This window comes from Gorilla gorilla, chromosome 1 (assembly GCF_029281585.2).
Source record: "Gorilla gorilla gorilla isolate KB3781 chromosome 1, NHGRI_mGorGor1-v2.1_pri, whole genome shotgun sequence".
NCBI lineage: Eukaryota > Metazoa > Chordata > Mammalia > Primates > Hominidae > Gorilla > Gorilla gorilla.
Window position 1 is genome coordinate 44,725,547 of NC_073224.2, and position 27,156 is coordinate 44,752,702.

General features: G+C 37.2%; 1 protein-coding gene across 2 annotated transcripts in view; it reads right to left on the reverse strand.

Annotated features, from left to right (window-relative positions):
- The window catches only part of DTL (denticleless E3 ubiquitin protein ligase homolog), a 68,508-nt gene that overhangs the window by 13,771 nt on the left and 27,581 nt on the right, over positions 1 to 27,156 (reverse strand). For both annotated transcript variants that reach the window (XM_004028365.4, XM_055370924.2), the window contains 7 exons: positions 26,018 to 26,130; positions 24,149 to 24,222; positions 22,712 to 22,815; positions 22,335 to 22,439; positions 18,834 to 18,946; positions 12,796 to 12,885; positions 10,309 to 10,444 (listed from right to left, as the gene is read on the reverse strand). In XM_004028365.4, coding sequence (XP_004028414.1) covers positions 10,309 to 10,444; positions 12,796 to 12,885; positions 18,834 to 18,946; positions 22,335 to 22,439; positions 22,712 to 22,815; positions 24,149 to 24,222; positions 26,018 to 26,130 — 735 coding nt within the window. The remainder of the gene's footprint in view (positions 1 to 10,308; positions 10,445 to 12,795; positions 12,886 to 18,833; positions 18,947 to 22,334; positions 22,440 to 22,711; positions 22,816 to 24,148; positions 24,223 to 26,017; positions 26,131 to 27,156) is intronic.

Here is a 27,156-nt window from a genome sequence, read left to right on the forward strand (position 1 = left end):
GCTACAATGTATTCTAAGGTATAGGTATTCTACAACACATTTAACGCTGCCATTAGCATTCTTATATAAACTGTTGAGCAATGCTAGGGCAGAAAGGCACTGCATAGGGGCTCTCAAACAGGAATGCACAGATCTAAAACCTGGCACAATCACTTACTATGTGACTTGGGCATAACCCTTTATCTCTTTGGACTCAGATTCTATATCTGTTAAAGGAGATAGTTTTTCTTTTCACAAGAAGCCATTCAATCAATTATTTGTTAAGGTTATCAGGCCTCACATGGCTTCCCACTTTATTTTACAAATGACTACTATTTTCCACAAGGCGAAAAACATTCAGAATCTCAGTGCTTGCTCTCTGTAAATCAAATCAAACTTAGTAAATAGGACTTCTGTATGTGTACCTATCCCTTTGTTTACATACAATGGCAAGTACTTCAGGCAAATTTTTATGAACTTCATGCTTCTTCCCTCTCGGGCCCTACCACAGACAACACTTTCTCAGTTTCCTTCTGAGCTTTCTAGATTGCTGAAATAGCATTCCTGTCTTCAAATAACAAGGGCATTTATTTATTTCTCAGTCACAAAGCCTTTGAATTGTTAACTATAATTTTTAATTCAGTTTAATTACCTAATTGCATTTATATCCAGCTGAATTTAGGATGGGCTGATATAAAAATGCAATCTCTCTTTTAGCATAAATAAAGATTGGCAAGTACTCAATTTAGTCAGTTAATTATCCTGTCCTTTTTTTACCCTGTGTTTTTCACTCCTAAAGGAGTCTTGCCTTGAGAGAAATTCTACAAATTGACTTTTGCCTAAACTTTTCTCATCAACCATATGTTTAGAACCAGCCAAAATGATACTGCTCTTTTAATAAGGATAATCACTGAAAAACCCCATTTTGTCATAAGATGCCATGAAAAGGACCTAGTAACAGGGACCTATTCATGAAACCTCTGGTTATGGTTCTCACACTAACGCTCTAGAGCTTGATAACAGCTATTTTTTCAGCAGAAAAGGAAGTTTTCATTTGCTGCACTCCTCGGTGCAGGTTAATAGTCACTGCACAGCTGCCACAGTCATCTGTTCCATTTAAGTGGGTCAAAGTGTACATTTAGGGCAGAAAGTCCTAAAATTTTATGAGTCCTATAATATGCCGATTAACAAGGCAGGATTGGGGAAGAAGGAAGAGCTGGGACAGGGACAAACCAGGTATCTAGGTTTCTGAAACTTGCATGGCACACACTGGAGTATTTACTGATAAGGCTGGTATGAAATTGATGTGTTGGGAAGTTGGGGCATTTCCTCTTCCTTCAGGATGTCATGGTGAAAGAGGAAGTGGTCCATGGGGGTCAAAGAAATTTTGTTAGCTTTGAAGGTTAGCAAATGCTGGGTCAAATTTAAGTGTGTGTGTATATGTTTTTTAAACAGTAACTACATTATAACAGTATGAAAGTTAATGGTAAAAAAATTCAACCAGTACAGAGGGGAAGAGGGTGGAAACAGGATCCTCTTTTCAACTTTTTCATTTCACTTTTACATTCTTGTGCATTCCACAATTTTATCTGTGCCTATTTAGCACATACAAAGGTATATATGTATCAGACCTTAAAAAACCCCAAAATACAAATGGATTATGCTATATATATATCTGTACATGTTCTGCCATTTGCTCTTTTATTTTTACGTCTCCTCATGTAAGTACACATAGATGCATTGCATTATTTTTAACAGGTGCATAGCATGCCATTATATGGGCCTACACATTTAAATATGGCATGCCATTTTCTTTAGTACTTCATCTACTTAAGTGGACCAACTCCTTATTGACCTTAAGCAATATATGAGATTTGATGACATGGTAGCATAGACTGAGTTATTGCCCTAAATGCTTCCTATAGTCAGTTCCTTCAAATAATTATATGGAGTCTACTAACAGTTTGCAGCTTCTTTCTTTGTTTTTTGAGACGGAGTCTTGTCTTGTCGCCCAGGCTGGAGTGCAGTGGCATGATCTCGGCTCACTGCAACCTTCGCCTCCTGGATTCAAACAATTCTCCTGCCTCAGCCTCCCGAGTAGCTGGGATTACAGGCGTGTGCCACCATGCCTAGCTAATTTTGTATTTTTAGTAGAGATGGGGTTTTGCCATGTTGGCAAGACTAGTCCCGAACTCCTGACCTCAGGTGATGCGCCTGCCTCGGCCTCCCAAAGTATTGCGATTACAGGCGTGAGCCACCGTGCCCAGCCAGCTTCTTTCTATATGAGAGTTTGCCATCTGGCCTCAGCCTGCCTTTTCAGTCTTATCATGTACTTTGCTATTCTAGGATCACGTTACAGGACACTACTAGTTGCTTCCTGAACAAGCTGTGTACTGTCACATTTCTTTGTTCATGTGGTTTTCTTGCCAAGTCAGCTCCTCCTTTGCCAGGCAGAAATTCTTCTCATGTTTCAAGGCTCTGATGACAATGTTAACTCCACTGTGAAGAATTCACAACTTCTTTCCTCTTCTCCCACAGAGCTCTCCTCTCACAAGGGAAGTAGGTTCTCAGAGCCCCTTGTTTACACAGCTAATGGCTGTGTGCTATAGTTTTTGAATCTGCCTCCTAGACTAGACTGTGAGCCTCGAGGGCAGCTAATAATGGTTTACTCATCTTTAGGCCCAGTGCCCCTATAGTGCGTAGTAAGGAATTATTAAACAATGTTTGTTAAGTTTCATTACTGCTGACAAGGATACAGGTGAGGTTCTAGGGATCAGAAAATTGACTCTATAATTATCCTGCTGACTTGTGAGACTGCAGCAAGCAACTGAGACAGAATAGGTAGGGTTTCCTTCTCTTTAGGATAAGGATAATCAACTTTATCACTCAATGATGCCTAAACCAGAGGTTCTCAATCCTGGCTACATAACAGACCTCCTTGGAGCTTTGTAAAAATACAGGTCCAGTCCCATTGAATCAATCACTGGGGATACACGGACTTGAAAAGCTCCCCAAGTAGCTATAATGCATAGCCAAGATTGAGGACTATTGGTTTCAACAGTGCTATGAGATCTCTGGCTAAAACACAGGGAAAGAGTGGTAAGCAATGAAGCAGGTGCCGGCTGGGAAAAGTAGGGCAGGGGAAAAGAGGCTATGTCTTAGCACTTAAACCCTTCCAATTAATGTGTTAACTGAGGGGGTTTACAAGCCAGGGCCAGAAGTGAAGATAAGCAGCCCAGGACAGCAATGAAAGGTTGGCGTGGCAATTAGAAGCTTGGGAAAGCAGGGGAACATGATTTTCAAAATGGCAATGTGATTAGAAGCAGCAAATCTGTGGCTGGAAGCTGGCTTAGAGAGTCGAATGGTCAGTGTGCCAGCCTTTGAAAACCCGTGTCAGGTTGTTGCTTCGTAGTGCTCTTCAGAGTAACCCTAGCATCACCCAGAAATGGAGTAATCTAGGCATAACTCTTACTCTGATCTTAACCTGAACTTTTGCCTTGCTCTGCTAGGTTCTTTTTTTTTTTTTGAGACAGAGTTTTGATCTGTCGCTCAGGCTGGAGTGCAGTGGCGTGATCTCCACTCACTGCAAGCTCCGCCTCCCGGGTTCACGCCATTCTCCTGCCTCAGCCTCCCGAGTAGCTGGGACTACAGGCGTGTGCCACCATGCCCGGCTAATTTTTTTTGTATTTTTAGTAGAGACGGGGTTTCACCATGTTAGCCAGGATGGTCTCGATCTCCTGACCTCGTGATCCACCCATTCGGCCTCCCAAAGTGCTGGGATTACAGGCGTGAGCCACCGCACCCAGCCTGCTCTGTTAGGTTCTAAAGAAGGCAGTGCTGCAGAGTGGTTCTGAGCATGTGTTCTAGAATCAGACTGCAAGGGTTCAGTTATAGACTCTGGTTCTACAACTTCATAGCTATGAGATTTTAAGCAAGTCTAACTTCCTTGACCTTCAGTTTCAGTTGTTTTCATAATTAATTGAGATAATCCAAGTAGGTCCTTAGAACAATTATGCTAGGAGTCAATAATGGCTAAACGTTGTTATTATTACAACTCACATTTGGTCAATATGTAACTTTTTTGGTGACTTGGCTTCTAATACTAAGGATAATTAATGGCACACTAAAAGTACATAGTTAAAAGCAAGATACTTTTCATCACAAATTTTAAAAAATGGTATAGTCATTAACACAAGAATTCCACCTTTGGGAATCTTATTTTAATGGGAAGGGGGACCCTAAATTCAGGGAGGAAAAAAACCCCAAGTTTTAAAATATTGGAAACAAATGTTTAAACTACAGTAGAATAGCTAGGTAAATTATGGAACATTTACTCAAGTGTAGTATTTGAAATAGTGTTGCAAAAAAGATAACATAGAAAGTACTTAAGGCTGGGTGCAGTGGCTCAAGCCTGTAATCCCAGCACTTTGGGAGACTGAGGTGGGTGGATTGCTTGAGCTCATGAGTTGAGCCCAGCCTGGGCAACATGGCAAAATCCCATCTCTACAAAAAATACAAAAATTATCCAGGCGTGGTGGTGCATGCCTGTAGTCCCAGCTATTGGGAGGCTGAAGTGGTAGGATGGCTTGAGAGAAATCAAATGCGTATTCAGTACAACTATGGTTCTGTTAAAAAGAATCTCTATGTATAAGGGAAAAACCTCAAAAAATAACTGGAAATGTCATTTAAAATTATGTCAAAGTGGAGGGAATACTGATGACTTTTTTTTAAAATCAGTATTTTCTAATGGCCTCATATGATTCTTTTCTTTTATATTTTCTAAAATGAGAGAGAGAAAAGTACATATAACGACAGGCAATAGAAAGACATCCAAGTTCATGGACCAGAAGATTTAACATTATTACGATGTCAATACTTCCATAACTGATCTACACAGTCACTGCAATTCCTATCAAAATCCTAGCTGGCTATTTTGCAAACAATGACAAGCTGAAACTAAAATTTGTATAAAAGAGACCCAGAACAGTCGAGACAATCTTGAAATAAAAGAAGAAAACAGAAGTAGGATTTCAAAACCTACTACAAAGCTACAGTAATGAAGACAATGCAGAAACATAATAAGGACAGACACATAGATCAATGGAATTGAGAAGTCAGAAATAAACCCTCACATTTACGGTCAATTGATTTTTGGCAGATTTTTACCAAGGGTGCCATGACGATTCAATGGGCTAAAGAATGTCTCTTTAACAAGTGATGGTGAGAAAGTTAAATACCCATATGTAAAAAATTTGAATGCCTAACTCACACCATAACACAAAAATAAACTCAAAACGAATCACAGGCCTAAACTAAAAAACTAGAAGAAAGCATTGGAGTAAATCCTTGTTACCTCAGAATAGGCAATAGTTTCTTTGATTTAACATCAAAAGCATAAGTGACAAAGGAAAAAACAGACAAACTGAACTTCATCAAAATTATAAAGTTACATGTGTCAAGAGACACCATCAAGAAAGTAAAAACACAACCCACAGAATAAATCATTGCAAATCATTACATGATAAGGGACTTATGTCCAGAATATATAAAGAATGCTTACAACTCAACAATAAAAAGACAAATAACCCAATTAGAATATGGGCAGAAGATCTGCATAGACATTTCACCAAGGAAAATATATAAATGGCCGATAAGCACATGAAAAGATGTTCAGCATCACTGGCCATCAGGAAAATATAAATCAAAACCACAATGGGATACTAATTCACACCTGCTAGGATGGGTATAATGAAAAAGATGGACAATGACAAATGTTGACAAGAACATATGAGAAATTGGAACCCTCATTTTAGGTGTTGAAGATATTCTAGAATTAGATTGTATTAATGACTACATAACTCTAAATATAGTTGACTCTCTGTATCTTGAGTTCTGTATACTGGGTTCCACAGCCATGCATTCAGTTGACTACAAATTGAAAATATTAAAACAAAAACACGAAAAAAGACGGTTGTGTCTGTACTAAACATGTGCAGACTTTTCTTTCCTGTCATTATTCCCTAAATGATATAGTACAACAACTATTAATATACCATTTATACTCTACCAGGTATTTTAAGTAATCTAGAGATGATAAAAGTATATGGGAAAATGTACATAGGTTATAGGCAGATACTACATCATAGATAATGAATCTGAGCTTCTGTGGACTTTGGTATCTGTTGGGGGTTCCTGGATCCAATCCCCCGTGGATCCTGAGGGACAACTGCATACTAAAAGGAACTGAGCTGTATCTTGATTTAACCAAAATCATGACCCTGTGTTAGGAGGATGAGGAGTATGAAGGTTTGATAGTGATGGGACACAGGAAAGGGAGTTAAATCCTCATGTTACAAAGGAAAGAAGTTAATAAAGCTGAAAATTGCAAAAAATAAATAGAAATGCACAAAACTATTTAGAGGTCTAGACATACATATCAAAGAATCAGCAAAAGGATTTGAAAGAGGTTGCCTCTGGGAAAGGGAAACTATGAGGCAGAGGGTCTGTGGACTGCTATTTATCTTATTCACTCTTGTAGAACTAGCTGACTTATTAAACTGTAATACTAAATTAATGAAAAAAAATTTTTAGGGCTGGGCACGGTGGCTCACGCCTGTAATCCCAGCACTTTGGGAGGCCGAGGCGGGTGGATCACCTGAGGTCAGGAGTTCGAGACCAGCCTGACCAACATGGTGAAACCCCATCTCTACTAAAAATACAAAAATTAGCTGGGCATGGTGGCACACGCCTATAATTCCAGCTACTCAGGAGGCTGAGGCAGGAGAATTGCTTGAATAAGTGAGCTGAGATCATGCCACTGCACTCCAGGCTCGGCAACAAGAGTGAGACTTTGTCTCAAAAAAAAAAAAAAAAGAAAAGAAAAAAAGAAATTAAAAAAAGCAAAGAGCAAAAACAAATAAGGCAGCACCATCAAAGACTACAGAAACCAGACTTAGAGCAAAAGACTCCTCTGAAGTCTAGTTCTGCATCTTATAAGCAACTAAATAAGTCCTTAAAAAAATGAACTTGTATATTTTCCCTTTCTCACCTTCAATTCCCCATTAACCTTAGGCCTTGATGGCTGAAGTAAAATGAATCTTTAAGCTTAAAACTCAAGCTTAAAGATAAGACAGTTTGAAACAGTCACTGAGAGAATATAAGAGTAAATGGACAGGGAAATATGATTGTTGGCCAGTAAGAGTCAACTTGAGGCTAGCAGGAATTAATTGAAAGTGAGCATTCCACAAGGTTGTGTGTTTACCATGTAAGTACAAGTATACAGCACATCTAATGATACCCTGAGGATCCACACTGTGGGTGGCTCATTGCTTGAAGATTTTTGCTCTTGGTTCATTGTTACTCTCTTCAACATTATCTGTCAATTTATGGTGATTAAAAAATCTATGTACATGATCTTTCCAATACCTTGGTTTCTCAGTTTTTTGACCTCCTTCTTCTATAATCTTGTCCTTTCACTCTCCTAAGCCACTTATTCTTTATCTTATTATTACCAATACCTGGAAATCTTCCATTATCTTAATTTCAATCATCCCACTCATCACCACTTATTTTCCCATCTCCCTTTAGTATTTCAATTCCAACAATCTTTTATCCTCAATCCACTGCTAGTACCACATTTACACTATCCCTTGGCCCCATTATGTCCTTACTTCCCTCCTGATATGGTTTGGCTGTGTCCCCACCTGAATCTCATCTTGAATTCCCATGTGTTGTGGGAGGGACCTGGTGGGAGGTAATTGAATAATGGGGGCAGGTCTTTCCCATGCTGTTCTCGTGACAGCAAATAAGTCTCATGAGATCTGACAATATTATAAGGGGGAGTTTCTCTGCCCAATCTCTCTCTTTGCCTGCGGCCATGCATGTAAAATGTGACTTGCTCCTCCTTGCCTTCCGCCATGATTGTGAGGCCTCTCCAGTCATGTGGAACTGTAAGTCATTAAACCTCTTTCTTTTGTAAATTGCCAAGTCTTGTACATGTCTTTATCAGCAGTGTGAAAATGGACTAATATGCCTCCTTACCAAGGTTATATCTTATAGTCATAATCATCCTCTTTGCATCCACTGTCAACTTCCTTCTTCACTTGCATTGCTAAACCACATCCCTGGTTAAATCTAGCTCTCTACCTATAGTATACTTGTACTTGCATAGCAAACACACAACCATGTGGAGTGCTCACTTTCAATTAATTATTGCTAGCCTCAAGTTGACTCTTGAAGCCCAACAATCATATTTTCCTGTCCATTTATTCCTCTATTCTCTCAGTGACAATTTCAGACTTTCTTATCTCTTCTAAAATCTCTACTCCCTTTCTCCCTTATCCTCATTCACAGTTAATAACCCTGATTCATGTTTTAACACCAGAACAGAAGGAAGCTTCTGTAAGTTATGGCCATCTCATCTCTCCACCTCTCTCCCCACCATCTCTCAGTAGCCTACCTGCACCATGCTTATATATTCCACCTTTTCTCCAATTACTATGGGTCAACTATCCACGTTCCTGGCAAAGGCCTACCCTCCTACTGTGTATCAGATAGTATCCCCTCATGCTTAACATTGCTCCAGCAAATTCCCCTGCATCAATCTCCCCCTCTCTATACGATCCTGCCAATCACTGTGAAATGTTATATTCCTATTTAAAAAAACCCCAGCAAACTTCAACCCTGCTTCTTTCTCCAGCTACCACTTCACTTCTCTTCTTTCCTTTATAACAAAACTCCTTGAAAGAACTGTCTATACTTGTAGTCCCCAAGTCATATACATGAATGACACCAATCAGGCCACCATCATACCACCAAAACAACACTCATTAAGGTCACCAAATAACCCCTATGATTGCCTAATCCATTGGTCAGTTTTTAGGCCTCACCTTATTTGGTATACCAGAAACATCAACTCAAATTCATCCCTCTCTCCTCTTATTTACTTGGCTTCCAGGATGTAACACTCTCCCAGTTTTTCTCTTACTTCTCTGGTTGTGGCTGCTCAGTAGGCTTTAATGGTATTTGTCACCTCCTCAACCTCTAAACATCGGGGTACCCCAAGACACCAGGCCTATTTTTTTCTATCTATAGCTATCTTCACCCTGTGTGATAATGAACCTCACATCTGCAACTTCAACCCTGAACTGCAGAATTAAACATCTAAATGCCTCCCTGACATGTCCATTTGGGTGTTTAATAATCATATCAAACAACATGTCCAAATGGAACTCCAGCTGTTCCCTCCCAAACTTGCTCTTCCTGCAGGGATATTTATCTAGGTTAATGACACTCCATCTTTTCAGCTTCTTAAGCAAAATCTCTGAAATTATCCTTGATAACTCTCCCATATAGCCCCACATCTGATCCCTCAACATATTCTGTTGGCTCTGTCTTGTAAATATATCCAAAATTGGATGACTTCTCACCATAGCTTCTGCTACTACTCTGGTCTAAGTCACCATCATCACTTCCTGGATTATCTCAATGGCTTTTTAAAAGTAGCTTTTTGCTTTTACCCTGACCCCCTTACAATTTATCCTCAACACAGGAGCAAGAATGATCAAGTTAAAAGTCAAATTATGATACTCTTCTGCTCCAAACCCTCTGGTGGACTTTTGTCTATCAAAATAAAAGCCAAAGTCTCACAGAATTTCATTTTCTACTACTATTCCCTCCCTTTCCTTTGCCTGCTGCAGCCCTAGGGGCCAGCCATGCTAGCCTCTCTGAGGGAGAGAAAATATGCCAAGCATGCTCCTGCTTTAGGGCCTGTGTACTTTTATCTGCCTGGAATATTCTTCTTTAAAATATCTATATGGCTTACTACTTCACTTTCTTTACTCAAATGCCATCTTTTCATTGAGGCCCCCCTGGTCACCTAATATAAAATTTTGATAGCATACTTCACCCTTGCCCTTCTCCCTTTCCTATTTCCTTTATTCCTAAGCCCTTATTGTTATTTGACACAGTATATATTTTACTTTTTTATCTTGTTTATTGCCTCTCACACTAATATGTTAGCTCTATTTACATCTTCAGGATTTTTTATTCTTTTGTTCATTGCTGAATCCCTAGCAACTAAGAACAGGGCCCAGCACATACTGGGTGTTCAAGAAATAATTGTTGAATAAATCCACCACTGTAGTACCTTGTGTAAATGATAAACATAGTAGTGCTTGGGAAATACTTATCAAAAAGAATGAATGGCAAGAAGATAGTGCTTTTCTTTAAAAACATACCAAAGCAAGATCAAATCTAGCTTATTACTCTGTACTGTCGGACTAAACTAGTCAAACCATAAAAAACTTGGAAAGTATATGATATCCTTACCTAAGCCAGGTCTTGACTCTTTTTTCTTCTGAGAGGCCCAACCCACCGTGGAAAGTTTATCACCTCCTGGTTTCTCCTCTAAGCCTCTATTCAAGCGCCAGATTTTTAGTGTATTGTCATCAGAACAGGTAGCAATCTAAGAGGGAGTACCAAGAAGGGAATTAAGAAATTTCAATCAAGATTCAAAATACATTAAAAAATAGGTGTGTCTTAAGGCCTTGTGACTGGATAATTATTCTGTCTAATAAACAGGATATAGAAAATAATATCTTAAAGATCATGTACATCCATTTCTTGCTTTCAGGAATCATTCCAGATTTCCAACAAAGCTGACTCTTTAGTTTCTTCTTCATATACATTCTACTAGTATGTCTTTTGTTACTGGTCATTTCTTATCTAATCTAAAGTTCTGGCTCTTTATCATCTTCTGTATAAATACAAAATATGTAGTTAAGACACTCTATTTACTCTTCTGTTAAATGATCAATCAGTATATGTTACCAACATTCAATTTCTACAACTTTCTTCTGAATTCTGCATGTTGTGCCACATTGCTAAAGTAATGGCACCATTTGCAAGATCAGACTTGGCCCATGACTCTAGTAGGCTGTGACAAGTAGAAGGAAACCATTCCTTTTGAGATTCTTTTTCAGATAGGTAGAGGAGCAATCTGGGAAAACAACAAGTTCACTAGGCTGAAAGAAGTTAAAAAATAACCTTTGTCCCTTTAAAAATATCTGACTATTCTTGATCTTGGTCCCAAGCCTTTTATGGCAGAGAAAGTCCAGCTTGAAGAGCTTGTGGCAAATGGCCACTGGTACCAGAGCTGTTCCCCAGCATTTGTTTATATAATTTCTCTATTTCAGTCACTAAAGAGAAAGAAAAAAAGAATACACGTTCTCTTAAGTCTTGGCCCCCAAGAGACTGGCAGCTTTTTCCTTTCCTTACTGGGAGGCCAAAAGAAGATACACATATTTAACTGTTCAATATGAAATGTTTGGAATCTCACAGTTCCTCTATAGTTTATTAACAATAGTTATTTGCAGAGCACCTACTATGTGTCTGGTAGTTTACATTCTTTATCTTATTTAATTCTCACACTCTAAAAGCTTTGTACTCAAATAATCTCATATGCAAAATGGGAATAAAGTTATTTGCCCAAAGTAACCACAATCAAATGGAAGAGCTAGAATTTAAACCCAGCTTTCTCCTATTCCAAATGCCAGACATTAAAAACACAAAAACAACATAAACCATATTTTACTTTCCTAATTCTAGGCTTGGGATGAAATTATTTTTAAGACTTAAAAAAGTAGCCAATAAATTAGTATAGGTAAACAGCCCTGCTATTTCCTTTGAGCACAGGAAATAAGGATAATTAATATATGATGTTTGAGATGCATAGGGGTAAGGATAATATATGACGATTAAAAAAAGATAACATAATTAACTGAATAGTTAAAAAATCATTCAACTTAGTAAGTCCCATGAAGATGCAACCCTCCATGTTAAAAGAAATTACATGGAATCTCAGAGGAAAAAATATCATTAATATGTAATTTTGGGTGATTAAAGTAATGACTTAAAAAAAAAGAAAAGGTCTGCCATGAAGCTGAGCACAGAAATGGTAACAATAAGGAGAAATCCACAGCAATACTGGAAGCTAGCAGGGATGCCACAAATAGACCAGACCATGAGAAGTTTCTGGAAGATAAAAAACAGATGGGAACAATAGGCAACAAAACCTCAAAACGTCATATGTGAAAGGGGAGACTTCCACAGAAATAAGATTTCCTGTAGAACCCAGAATAACTCAAAGACCAGAGGCAATGGGGTTTGGGAGAATGACTGGAACTTGAGCTACTATTATATGAAATTCCAATAGATACATAGTTTTTAATGTTTCTGGCCTTTCTACATTTTAGGGTTTTTTTGTTTCTTAAAGTGTCACTATAAAAAAATTAAAAGGTGGGCATATTGTCTTCTTTCTGGAGTATCTAAAACATTTCAGACCTACTTACATAGTTTAAGCAATAGATAACCTAACATGTTAAGACTTCACAGTTACCATTTTGTTAGCCATATGTGAAAACCCAAATTGGGCTGTCAAGATGTTACCTTTAATATACTACATTGATAATATCTAAAAAGTAAAAAAGACTAGTTCTCACCTTAGATTGTATTTTTATCTTAGATTTTAATAGAAAATTTTAATTAAGTTAACAACTTAATCCTACATTTAGGAAAGAAATAACTGTAGGGAACCAGAAATCTATCCTTATTTCACAGGGCATAATACCATTATGGTATGGGTAGAGAAAAGCAGAATATGCCTGAGTAATGTGAATATAGATCCTGGATGGCCTTTAGGTCTTTAAAATCTCAACTTAAACATAAAAATTTATATCATTCTCAAAACAAACCTTAGAAAAACCTATAAACCTGTGATCTACATTTTAAACCAACTATAGAGATTCATTTACAAACCTTTGTGAAGTCAGATGGACACCAGCACACAGACGTGACCTCTTGAGAATGACCCAGGAGCACAGTAGGAGGTTGCCAGGGTGTGGAGACCTAGTCCAATCAAAAACAAACAAGTCAGCAAAGCAATATTAGATTTCCCCGATAGAGGCCTTTGAATTCAGAAGTGTGTCTTAGAGAGCTTTAGGATTGTTACCAAAGGCCACTAGACCCGCCTAGCTATAGTTTGGAAAAAAAAAAAAAAAAGATTTCCAATGGGCAATGAAATATTTCTGTTACTAATCTGAGAAAACACAATGAAAACAGTCAAAATAAGTAAATAACATGAGCTTACACACAAGGATAGTTCTTATTTCATATCAGGACAACCTAGCCATATATATTTTGACTAAAATTCAAGACTGGCATTGTCCCTTATTCCTTAGGTGGTAAACTTTCTGGAAGGATGTTATCCATCCTTAAGTAGTCAACTTGACAACTCAGTCCTGTTTTTACACAGCATAGACATCTTCAGATCCCTAGTCAGCTACTTCTAGGAACACTAAATTAACTGTGAAACCTGAAGATTTCTGAAACATGCTACCAGCTCTCTTGGGACAAGATGATGGTCCTCCTTCCAAAAGAAGACCGTCCTCTTGTCCCAACAGAGCTGGTCACTAACTTTTACAAAACCCAAAGTTATACTCCTTCATTTTGAGTTGGATAACCTTCATTCTGAAGGGGTATAAACTATATTTTACATGGCACTTTGGTATCCTTTCTGAAAAACATTTTTTTCCTCTAAAACTATATTTCAGTTAATTTTCTGAGAGAAGTTTTGAATTTCCAAGTAAGTGTCACTCACATTTTAATATATTTTAATGCAGAAAGAAGGGTCACATTGTACTGTCCTGTACATGTGACTAAGAATCATATTTTTCCATCATCAGATGCCACCAGTTATGTACATTTGACAGCATCATACAGCTGACTCATTCAAGAGATGTCAATCTCTTTCATAGGCCATGGGAATTAATCAGCACAATAACGAGTACAAACGCACATAACTATTATTAGCATGTGTGTTTCAAAAGAGCAAGGAGGTTGGGGCTGAGAGAAGTTATTCTCTTCATTTTCCTGAGGCTCTGAATCATGGCTCATTTGTATGAAGAAAGTGGAGGTGACTCTGGAATGATTATTTGTGAGAATGACTAAGTAAACTTAATAGATTCCCCAGATTATGGTTAAGAGATCTGACACACTGACTGATAAGGTTATTCAACTCAATCATCAATACTCCTCTCTTGGCTTAAATGGTACATATGCAATAATTAAAAAAGCAAAAGAAGACAAAGAGCAGAGTCTAACTTGTCTTGCAGAGTTAATTAAAATTTATCAGAAAGGAAGCTTTTTCCACATCTACAGGAATCTCACTGCCTACTCCTACAATGGCACAGAGATAATTCATTCTTTCACAATGTAACATATTTTAGAAAAGACTTTGAAGATCGTCTCTAACTATCCCAGTAGTCACAGAAATTTTCTTTCCTCCTCTGTTTGGGATGGCCCCAGTCGATTAAGTTTCTCTTCACCCAAGGTCCAAACAGGTCTGGTAGCAAATTAGAAGGGAGAGGAAATCCTCAAGTCCTACTGAGCATCCCTGGTAGAAATACATTATTGTCTTCCATTGATTCACCCTGCTTATTGCCTATAGCTTTTAATTTCATGATATTGGTCCTTTCTCAGTTTCTGTATTATAATACCTAGGAGAACCTAAATGTGTACACCAAGTGTTAAAATAAGTTTCAAAAAACCCCCTAAATACCCACCAATAGAATATATGCACATTTTTGCATTTATCTATAGGGTTTCAGAGAAAAAAGAAAGAGACCCATTAGAAAAACATTTTGGAATACATTAACAAGGTATCAATGACGACAGTAAAAGTCTAAGCCAGGCACTTTACATAGCATTAAAAGTGGGGGGAAGTTTCCTCAGAAAGTTAAACAATTATATGACCGAGCAATTCTATTCTTAGGAATCGAATTCTGTTCCTACACTCCCAGGATAATTAAAAACCTATGTTAAACAAGAACTTATACACAAATGTTCACAGCAACTTTATTCATGTCAAAAAATGGAAACAGCTCAAATGTCCATCAACTGATGAATGAATAAACAAAATGTGGTCTATCCGCACAATGGCATACTATTCAGTCATAAAAAGGAATAAGTACTGACACATGCTATAACATGGATGAACCTCGATATTATGCTAAGTAAAAGACATCACACACAAAATGCTGATTTTGTATGATTCCATTTATATGAAATGTCTAGAATAGCAAATCCATAGAGACTGAATGTAGTTTAGCAGGTGTTGGGGAGGAAGAGGGGATTAGAGAGTGACTGTTAAAGGACACGGTTTTTTTTCTGGTGTGATGATGTTTGGGAATTAGATAGTGGTGATGTTGGTACAACACTGTGATTACAATAGTAACTACTGCATTGTAAACTTCAAAATGACTAAAATGGTGAATTTTATGTTATATGAATTCTATCTGAATAAGGAAAAATGGGAGGAAGGGCGTGTTATGGGTTAAAATGAGAAACTAATGTCTAACACGTTTTTATGAACTTTTATGCTTTGATAGTTTAGGACTATCCTAGGGTATAGTATGACTACTTCAAGAAAGATTCATTCCTTCTAATGAGATTCAGGTGGCTTTTAAATCCTTCATTTTTATTCAAATAAATTTTTATTTATTGTCCCTACATTATTATAAGAACATTATCATAATTACGTAACTTCATTTTTTAAAGCTTCCTTTCCCTTTTAAGTAGGAAGGCGACTATCAAGTCTAAGAGACATTTATATCCATGCATTTTGGAGATGCTCAGACACAGAAGACTGTCCTCTCTTACATATTCTACTTTTTGTAAAATAAAGACTTTAATTCAAGGCACAAGGAATCCCAAAGTTAAATCTCCTAGAACTAAGAAGGTACCTCTAGAAGTAAGTGGCTCTAACTTACAGACGTCATAAAGTTATTTTGTGTACTGAAACATACAAAGAATATCAGCACTTTTCCTCACAAAATCTCTTCTCTGCCCAGTTGGAAACCAAGTCTAATCTTTATTTCTGCCATGAGATCATTTACACTTCCTAAAGTGTCAGGCTCAACGTTTCACCAGTCAGTGGTAGAATGACTATGCCAAATCAGTTTATTTATAACCACTTCGATGCTATTCAGTGGCTATATCAGAAACAAACCAGAGAAAAGAGGATGGGGTGGGGGTGAGACAATAGTTAGGAAATTAAAAAGAAAAGGTATAATATTAAATCTTTTTAAGTCTTGGGCCTCAATATCAGCCCGAATATATTATATTTCCCCTTTGCTGGGCAGTAGTGAGGATTAAGAGGCCATTCTCTTCTGTCTTAAGATACAAAACTCCCTTCTATTTTGTTTTCTTGTGCCCATGGGCTTTTGGCTTTTTAGCATAGAAAAAATTCCAATACTTAAGAGAATTCTGACTTTTTGAACACGTAGAAGAGCAATCTAACAGCCTGGATACTCAGCTTGAATGGAATTGCTCTTAAAATACCACTACTCCTCCTTTTTTTAATCATGGAAAAGAGAAACTGAGCCACCTCACTAGGCAAATTCAAATTTAGGAGGTGTGAGCTTGCCAGGATCTCAAATATCAGAGCCTGTACACCGAGTTATGTGTGGACAGGCAGAAGAACATCACGTCTGAACCACGTCATTCAACACTGACATGTGACCCAGCCTAGGAATTAAAAAAGGGTAACCCATGTATGTGGTAGCCACTGACTGGTTGTCTGAAAATGGCTTAGAAACAACGGCCAACTATATTTAGTGTATATCTTTAAAGGCAAGTATTCCCACAACCTTCATTCCCTGAAACAAAATTTTAAAAAGGCCTTTGCACTAGAGAAGAGGAAGGAACTTTAACAATTGTCAAGAAAACTTTACACAGATACACATAATATATAATTGTACACATAATTATGTATATATATAATTTAAAAATTTATTAAGAATTTAAAAACTATCAAGAAACTATACAACACACATGTAATTGTATACATAATTATGTACATATAATTAAAACTTAATTTAACAACAATGATCAATACATAAGTTTATTTTTTGAATTATTCTTATATGCTTTTTGTGATGTTGGAAAAAAAAATTTTTTTTTTTTAACAAGAAACAAACCTTAGAAGATACAGACCTGTGGTAGGAATAAAATCCTCTAGTTAAGTTGGGAGCCAAAGTGGAGAAGGAAACATAGGCAAGACAGTGAGCAAAGAAGAAAGGAAAAAGGTAGCAAAATAAACATTAAGACCAAATTTGAAACTGAAAATTTTAAATATAAGACAGAGCATTAGTGCCAGCGACATAACATTGTTAAAGTTAAAATCTCAAGTAAGAAGAATATTATAAAGAGGAAACTCCATCTTGTGATGGAGTCAAGTATATACTTTATAGGCATTTAAAAATATAACAAAAGAAAGAAATATGCTTGTAGAAAAAGGCAGGCCCAACATAGAAGCATCTTGGATAGAGCAATATCTCCACCCTGTGACTATTTAGGATATTGTTAGTAAAATTTTAATAAAGTAGTGTTGCATTTTCGCAACTCCAGTTATATAGAAATCTCTTTTCTTTTGTACTTCCCTCAGGATTGGAAGAAATTAAGCTGAAGAATTATGCTTCATACTAAACAGGTTTTACCCCTGTCCTAAAAAAAATTAGCAATATTACTTTCTAGAGCTTGGCAGGATAAAAAATGATATAACTTTCTCTTGAGAAGGGATTTGATACTATCGGAACTATGGGATCTATGAAGTTTTAGACATTATGACTTTAAAACCCAAAATATGTGAACTCTAATCATTCAATTCACCAATGTCAAAGACATTTATGAAGTTACAGGGAAATCTAGAAGATAATTAATTCTTAGTCATGGGTAAACAATGCCTTAATGATTATTCTCTGAATTCCCAGAACATTTCCATAATTAATTATTCCTTCAAGAGACATTTTTCAGTAATAAGCAAGTGCTACCTGTTGTCTAACATTTTTATTTTCTCCACTGGACTTCAAATGGACAGCTTTAAATTTCTTAGCTTACAGTAGACACTTTAGAACTACTGTTATTAAAAAAGTTATTTAAAAGATTATTGGCCAGGCATGGTGGCTCATGCCTGTAATCCCAGCACTTTGGGAGGCCAAGTTGGGTGGATCACGAGGTCAGGAGATCGAGACCATCCTGGCTAACATGGTGAAACCCCATCTCTACTAAAAATACAAAAAAAATTAGCCGGGCATGGTGGCAGGCACCTGTAGTCCCAGTTATTCGGGAGGCTGAGGCAGGAGAATGGCGTGAACCTGGGAGGCGGAGCTTGCAGTGAGCCAAGATTGTGCCACTGCACTCCAGCCTGTGTGACAGAGTGAGACTCCATCTCAATAAAAAAAAAAAAAAAGATTAGTAAATAATGCTATTAAATATATAAAAATCTGATAAAGCAGCCATATCTACTTTAGTTGCCTGAAGATCAGCTACTTGTAAGGAGAGAATAAAGAATAAATTAATCATAAAAATATTTTTAAGTTTCTGTTTTGTGCAAGGCTCCATGGGTGATTCAAGCACAGGATCCTAGGGATCAAAATACTGTATTCTGAACGAGAGTTTGAAAACATAGGGCAGAAAGTCAGTATAGCATGTTTTCCAGGATGCAGGACAAAGTAGTTAAGGTTCTTATCACCCTCTGAATTCTCAATTTCCTAATAATTTTTGAAACGGAGGACACAAATTGTCAATTTCTGACAAGCTATGGCCCTGAAAGTGTCATACATTCTGTAGTAGAGTAAGGTTTCAGCTATATTAAGAGCCAAGAGCAACCTTTACTAAATATCTGATGCAGGAATAGTATAGCATGTGGTTACATTAAACTTATCTCATTATGGACAGAACAAATATTTGCAAGAATACTTCAGTCTAACACTTGTGGGTGAAGTTTAGCAACTTACCTTCCATATGTAGGCAGCTTCATCACTTGAGCCACTGACTAAAAACTGGTCATCTGGACTAAGGCTGGATTTTACATAAAAGGTAGAGTTCTGGTGTCCATTGAAAATAGCCACTGCCAGAGGAAAAAAATCAAATTACTTGGCTCTTGTTATTTCTAGTGGTCAAACGGATATAGACAGCATATATATTCTAACAAGTTTTATCACTGTATTGCCTATTGAAGCAGATGATCTAGCTTTATCCATCAAATACAAGGGAACTAGACATTGGCAGAAAAACAAAACCCTAGAAGGAAGCTTTATATTAGATCCAATCTCATGAACTCAGTCTGAGTACTTGGTATGAAAATGGCAATATCAAGAGAAAAAAATTGGAGGGAAAACATTCTTTAAAAAAAGAATCCAGCCAATGTCCAACTTGCAGTAAAATGCCTTTATAAGACCCTCTCTCTCCAGCCCAGGGTAGGATTTTTTCCACTGCATAATATATTCATCTAATTTCCCCTTAGACTTCAGGCCTCTTGAGGATAAATTTTATATCTTACTTTTTCCTCACTAGACTTTATAGTGCTTTGAACAGAGTAGATCCTCAAACATTTGTTCCACGAAAAGGAAAAAAAAAATCAGTGAAAAGTATCATTTGAGTTCTGGTTAAAACTTACTAATAGCTTATGTGGGATGTGAGAATCATTTTAATCCAGCACTTTAAGTAGGCTGAATGGTGGAAGAGCTAGTGGGGTAAACTGTTTATATGTAAGGCACTAGATTAGGTTTAGCCTTCTCACTCTCAATGGCAAAAGGGCAGGTAACCCAATCTAGCATATGTTCTTAACAGGTTCTTCTATCCTAAGAAGGTCAAAACCTGAGGCCTCTGACATCAGAACACTACTAGGAAATACAAGAGAAAAATCTCAATTATTGGAGAATTTAAGGATACCTTTAGGCAGGAAAAAACAATCACACTCCAGAGAGAAAAGTATTAGTAGGGGACTTAACAGCTTTCCATAAGTGCTCACAGGAATCTCTTCCATTTTCTAGAATAAAGCTGGAAAAGAACTTTGTATTTATAGCTTTAAAGGAAAAAGCTATGCAGGCATAGCAAATACTCCTCACATCAGACATTTTTACTGTGAAAGTGAGGCAGGATATGAATCAATTTGTATACACCTATTATCACTGCAAAATAAACAAGCTCCTTTATTCTGAACATTGTTCTAAAACTGTAATTTTTAATCTTCCTCAACTCTCAACTATGAATGGAAAACTCTAGCCTGAATTTCCCACTACACCTGTAAGTATTTATTGCCCTCTGCTGGTCTAAGAAAGGCTGGTATGATATGCACTGTAAATGTTTAAACCTTGCTAAAAATCCTCCTAAAATGTATGTTGGCTTTAATGAGCTCAATTTAATCTTGCTTTGGTGATCTGGGCTTTTCAAGTACTTCCAACCAAGTCATCCTTATGAACATATAAACACCATAATACAAAGCACGGTAGATCAAGTATCGAATCCAAGATCGATTCAGAAGTTTTGAAAAGGACAAGTAATTACAAGACGTTACACACACACACACAGTTGTCATTCAGTTTTTTTTTTTTTTTTTGAGACAGGGTCTTACTCTGTCACCCAGGCTGGAGTGCAGTGGCAAGATCATGGCTCACTGAAGACTCAAACCTCCCAGGCTCAAACAATCCTCCTACCTCAGCCTTCCAAGTAGCAGGACTACAGGTGCATGCCACCACATCCAGCTAATTTTTTGCATCTTTTTGTCAAGATGGGGTTTCACCATGTTGCCCAGGCTGGTCTCGAACTGCTGGGCTCAAGTGATCTGCCAGCCTTGGCTTGGGTTTATAGGTGTGAGCCACCATGGCCAGCTGTCATTCAATTTTTAAGGAACAAATCGATCTATTAACCTATCTACCTATCTCTCCATCTGCGCAAATGAAATTAAATAGAAGCACAGAAAAGGTTTACTAAATTATTAGCGAAGTGTTGGACAGCAGGACACTAAACTCAAGGACCTTTTCAGTGCCACACTGTAGCAAAAATTATATAGAAAGAGCTCTTGTACATCTGATAATATAATCAGGATTAGGCTTTATCTTTCAAGGAAAGATGTTGAAAAGTCTATTTTATTTGACTAAATTAGCAGCTCTCCAAGCTCAGATTCCATTAAGGAAAATAGCAAAAGAAACACCTCTTCCCTTTTCTAAATACTATTGCTCCTATTTAGAGAAAACTAGACCCAGTGCAAAGTATTAGAAATGCAGACGATGATGCTGCCACCAATACTAAAGTCCTAATAAGATTGCCTGGGGTGATCTTTGGAAAATTCTGTAAGATCTCAGCTAAAATGACAAGTTCTGGGCCGGGCATGGTGGCTCAGGCCTGTAATCCCAGCACTTTGGGAGGCTGAGGTGGGTGGATCATGAGGTCAGGAGTTCGAGACAGCCTGACCAACAAGGTGAAACCCTGCCTTTACTAAAAATACAAAAATTAGCCAGGCATGGTGGCGGGCGCCTGTAATCCCAGCTACTTGGGAGGCTGAGGCAGGAGAATTGCTTGAACCCAGGAGGCGGAGGTTGCAGTGAGCCGAGATCGAACCACTGCACTCCAGCCTGGGCAACAGAGTGAAACTCCGTCTCAAAAAAAAAAAAAAAAATTTATATCTATATCTATATATAAATAAAATAAAACAAGTTCTGTACTTGAGATTTCTTATTTATCAGCACTTTTTACTTTAGTGGAAACTGGGTAACTCTGAGGATTGGTTATGGAATTCAAAGTGTTTTTGAAAGATCTATAGATGAGGAATAACCAGGCTACTAAGATGTTGCTTAAGAAATTGATGTTCTTAAAAATAATGTAACCCAAATAACTCTCTTAAAGCATGCCTGAGACTGGTGATTTGGAAGAGGGAGGGGAGAGGATTAAAAAAAAGAGGAAAGCATGCTTGAGAAACTTGGGTTTTCTTTTTAAAACTATCATTTATTTATTAGTTTTAAGTATCAGATTCTATTTTTAAAGTTTTGAGGAAAAAAAAAGGTGAGGCTGGGGAAAACATCTAGAAATAAAAGGGCCTCTAACATTAAGGAGAAGGCTGAGATAGGCTGAAACTATTTTGGGGGTATGAAAATTTCAGCCCCCTAATTTTAACCAGCAGCCCCTAAAGAGGAAAAAAGCTGAGCAGAAGCACTTTACCTACTCCACAGCTTATTAAATCAAAAATTGAGAGAATTCTAAATATAGGCCAAAGGGCATAATTTCAGGAGATACTCTCTATTAAAATAAAGTCACCATGTAAAGCACAATTCAGCTAACTTATGAAATCATCACAAGGAATGTACACTTATGAAATTATCACTGGATGTAATCAAAGATGCCAAAGTCCTCATATGGCTTAATAAGTTCAGTTTAGAAGAAAGCCCATTAAATTATCATTACCAAAAAAAGCCCATAATGCTTTCCTGGTAAGAGAATTTGAATGACTAATATCTTACCTGGAGAAGTCTTCAACCCAGTCATATTAAACATGTAGATGTTATCGTCTGTGCAATTAGCAAATAAAGTAGAGCCAGTGGAATCCAAAATCAGACTTGAATATCCTGGAAAAAGGAAACTTAAGTTAGCATGTCCTGATGATGGTGAGTAGATCTGAGGTTAAAATGTAGAGACAAAAATAGATCATTTCATAAGAATCATCATCAGAATTCTTTGTCCCCAAAATATACACAAACCAAAAACATTCTTCTGAGTTTTTATCTTTTGAACTTCACATATTAGAATTTTTCATATCAATGTTACTGGAAACTAGCCTTTTTTTTTTTTTTAAAACAAAAACTCGTGTCTCCCCCAAAAGACCTATACAAAGGCTTACCAAGTTTTCGAGTGCTGCTACCTGGGTACAGGAAAGACTTGGATGCTATGGGTTCTTGTCGATAAGCAGTATAATTCTTACGTAAATCCCATACTTTGATTATCCTAAAAACCAAGGCAAATAAATATTTTGTAGACCTTCTTCCAACCCCAAACAACTTCAATTACACTAAATGTGAAAAGACTTTTAATTTAACTCCTCTGGCACATTAACTAGGTACAGTAAGGATATTTCATTGGGAAACAAATTAAAGTATCTTATACTGTTGTCTCCAATATCAGGCTTATAATTCTGACAGAACGGAAACAGATGTGATTTGACCCAGTGATGGGTTACTGGAGTTTACTCTAAGAGAACGGAAAAGGAAGATGAAGGTTGAGTGCCGATAGTAATTGTTCCATTGTTTTTAGAAAATACACTTCCTAAGCCTTTAATATTCTGCATATATCTTTTGATATCATAAGTAGCAAGTTCTGTCCCTGTGGTTATATCTCCATACATAACTCTTTAAATAATCTAAACAAATTGTTCTGTGAAATAAAGTATTTTTTCATTTCATCTATTGAGATAATTGTCTTAATCCTCTACTTCTAGTATAAAGGCAACTTGAAAATACAGACCTGCTATGAAATGACAGTATTCTTGGAAACAAACAGAGCAAGCTTTCAAAGTCATTCACAAGCAGAACTAATAACCTTTAGATAATCCTTCATTCCTGCCTGAGAATTTGGTTCAGAGGGTTTTACTGCCCAGAGGACACAATGGAAATCCTAGTTTGGTAAGCCATCATCTTTTAAATTAAAAATTTTAAGAGAAGGATGCCTTGAGAGATATAATAGGAAGGAAACTTAAAGAGTCTCCATTTGCAAAGAATTAATATTCTACAACACAACCAACAAGCATCACAGAGCAGACTTATTTGGAAGCCAACAATTCAGACTAATCATGGATGACAGGTATGTGAAAGTCATTAGACCTTATTATCATTAATCTATTTAGATTACTCCCAGAAATGTCAATTACACCCCCAGAATCAGATTTCTTCTTTTAGGATATTCTTAAACCTGAAAAAGACAAAACCCAAAGTAACAGAAATTTTACTCTTCAAAATGAGAATTAGTGACTAAATTATATTGCATAAGGCAAGCAAGCTACCCAGCCAGCTTCTTTTCTAAGATAGCAACAGCAGCTACCACTGCTCTTATGTGCTAGACAATGTACTAAGCGTAACACATGTATTCTTTCATTTAATTATCCAGCAAGAGTCCTTCAACTAGGTATTTTCCAATGTGATCTATAGCTCCTTTCCTCAGTTGGGGTACTTGCTATGTTGACAGTTGAAAGCACACACATTCAATTATAATGAGACTATGTGGCTGCCTCATCACAATCTCATAAAAAAGATCTCGTCGGAAGAAAAAAGAAATAGACTCTTACCCATCCACAGCTCCTGCTGAGACTAAGGTATTCTCGTCTTGAAAGAGGACCACAGTAACACTTTGCTGGAAATCCTGATAGCACAAGAAAAGAAAAAGAAGAAGATTCTATCTTGGGCATCATAATCTTTACCATCAAGAGAACAAGGTGCTAAAAAATGACTTTTCTCCCCAGACTGACTTAGATGAAGTCTTGTCTAATAATCTCATCAGATATATATGCTGACCAAGAGGTAATTTTAGCAAGGATCATTAAGTTTTAGTATACAGTGTTAATATTTCAACTTATACTCAAAAAACAAACTGGTGACTAAGATTTTGCTCGTCTGAGCCTACTGCATCTACTTAGACTCAGCCCTACTAATATGCTGTGTGTATCCTTAGGAAACTTATTTAACTTTCTTGTGCCAGTAATCTCTAAAATGTTGCTGTCTACCTAGATTATCATATAGGAGTATCAAAAGAATTATGAATAAAAGATTATTTCATGCCCTGAAAAAGAGGCCCAGTGGAGTCGTACCTCCTAATTGCTATTACTTAACAAGTTATCTTGGCTCAGAACCAGATTAAATGTCTGAAATGCTACTCGTTTTAACTTCATATGGCCTCTACTATCTGCTTCCATTCATGCTTGTGTCCTGTTCACGGTGTATAGTTTTAAGCCTTAATGTCTTAGCAGTCATACTTCCCCCAAAATATTAACTTGTACCCTACACACCAGGAATATGAAAAAAAAAATTACATTAAAGTGAGAAAAAGGGCAATTTTTTAAAGAAAAAGGATATATTATGGGCATTGTTTGAGCTCTGACTGTAAGTTATTAGAGTGGTACTATGTTCTACCCATGTGTTTCTCAATATATTTAACAATATTTTGTCAAATGCTTAAAAATAAGCTGGCCAGGCGTGGTGGCTCACATCGGTAATCCCAGCACTTTGGGAGGCTCACGAGGTCAGGAGATTGAGACCATCCTGGCTAACACGGTGAAACCCCATCTCTACTAAAAAAACAAAAAATTAGCTGGGCGTGGTGGCGGGCACCTGTAGTCCCAGCTACTCGGGAGGCTGAGGCAGGAGAATGGCGTGAACCCGGGAGGCGGAGCTTGCAGTGAGCCAAGATTGCACCACTGCACTCCAGCCTGGGTGACAGAGCGAGACTCTGTCTCAAAACAAAAAACATATTTTTCTGTAGTTTGTATTACGAAAACAACAGGTATTCTTTCCCCTTAGAAAACTGCATCACAGTACTTAATATGCTTCTTCAAACTACTCCTCCCCCACTTTTCCTAATGAATTCCACTATACTATAGGGGTGTGTTTGTGTGTGTGTGTGTGTGTGTGTGTTTGTGTCTGTGTGTGTAGAGAGATTTTTAGGAATGAGTAAAGTGAATTTTCAACATGTGCCTCAGGCAACTCTGATGCACACAGTATTTGAAGTGATGGCTATCTCAATTACCCTGATTTGATCATTATACATAGTGTACCCCCCAAAATATGTAAAATTATGTTATCAATTTTTAAAAATGTAGATATTGAAATTGTAAAAAAAAAATCACTTTCTGCTTAATGGCATGAGACAACATCTTATGTTTAATTCAATCTAATTCTTTAAAACCAAAATAAATTTAAAGATATTTATCGAGGCTACATATAATATTTTAATTCCATCAATAATATAGGTAAATGGCATTATAATTCAGAAGAACTAAAAATTAGAATTTGAGAACCACAAATGTAGGTACTGAATAAGCAATAAACCACTGATATCAAATGAGAATCATGAAGATTCTCATTCACTTAATCAATAGCCTCCCATTTATTCTATCCTACAGATAAGATCTGCACACATGTATACATCTGTAAAACCTTACCACAGAAGGAGCAAGTCCTTTTGAATTCTGTTTCTTCTTGGGTTTTGAAGGGGTTTGCTTGTCTGAGGTATTGTGAGCTCCACTGATTTGATTCACTTGCCTATAAAACCCATCTGAAAGATAGTCCAAGGAAATTTAGGTTTCAGGATTCTTACATGCTGAATATAACATGTGTACATAAAACTTCAATATTAAGTAATTTTTGACCAAGTTGGTGAAATTAGAAGCCAGCAGAGCCAGCTGCACTACATCTCTCCTGTGGTGAGACTATAATGTATAAAAAGGGAGAGATGTTTATAACAGCTTTAATAATTGCCAAAACTTGGAAACAACCAAGATGTCCTTCAGTAGGTGAATGGATAAACTTTGGTTCATCCAGACAATGGAATATTATTCAGTACTGGAAAGAAATGAGCTTGATAAAGCCATAAAATGACATGGAGGAAATGTGACTGGGGGAAGTAATAAGATCAGTGGTTGCCAGGGCTTAGAGGGAGGTAGGGATGAATAACTGGAGCACAGAGGATTTCTAGAGTAGTGAAACTATTGTGTATGATGCTACAATGGTGGACGCATGTCATTACACATTTGTCAATATCCACAGAATGTGTAATACTAAGAATATATAACACTGATGTAAACCATAAACTCTGAGTGACAGCATGTGTTGACATAGGTTAACTGATTATAACAAATGTACCACTCAGGCATAGGATGTTGTCAGTGGGGAAGTCTGTGTGTGGGCAGGGCAGGGGCTATATGGGAACTCTCTGTACTTTCTGCTCAGTTTTGCTGTGAACCTAAAACTGCTCTACAAAATAAGGTTTATTAAAATTTTTCTAAATAATTTTATTATTTATTTCAAAATAGCTAGAAGAATGGGAGGCCGAGGCAGGCAGATTGCCTGAGGTCAGGAGTTCCAGATCAGCCTGGCCAACATGGTGAAATCCTGTCTGTACTAAAAATACATAACTAGCCGGGCGTGGTGGCATGCACCTGTAATCCCAGCTACTTGAGAGGCTGAGGTAGGAGAATTACTTGAACCCAGGAGGCGGAGGTTGCAGTGAGATGAGATCACGCCACTGCACTCCAGCCTGGGTGACAGAGTGAGACTCCGTCTCCAAAAAAAAAAAACAAGA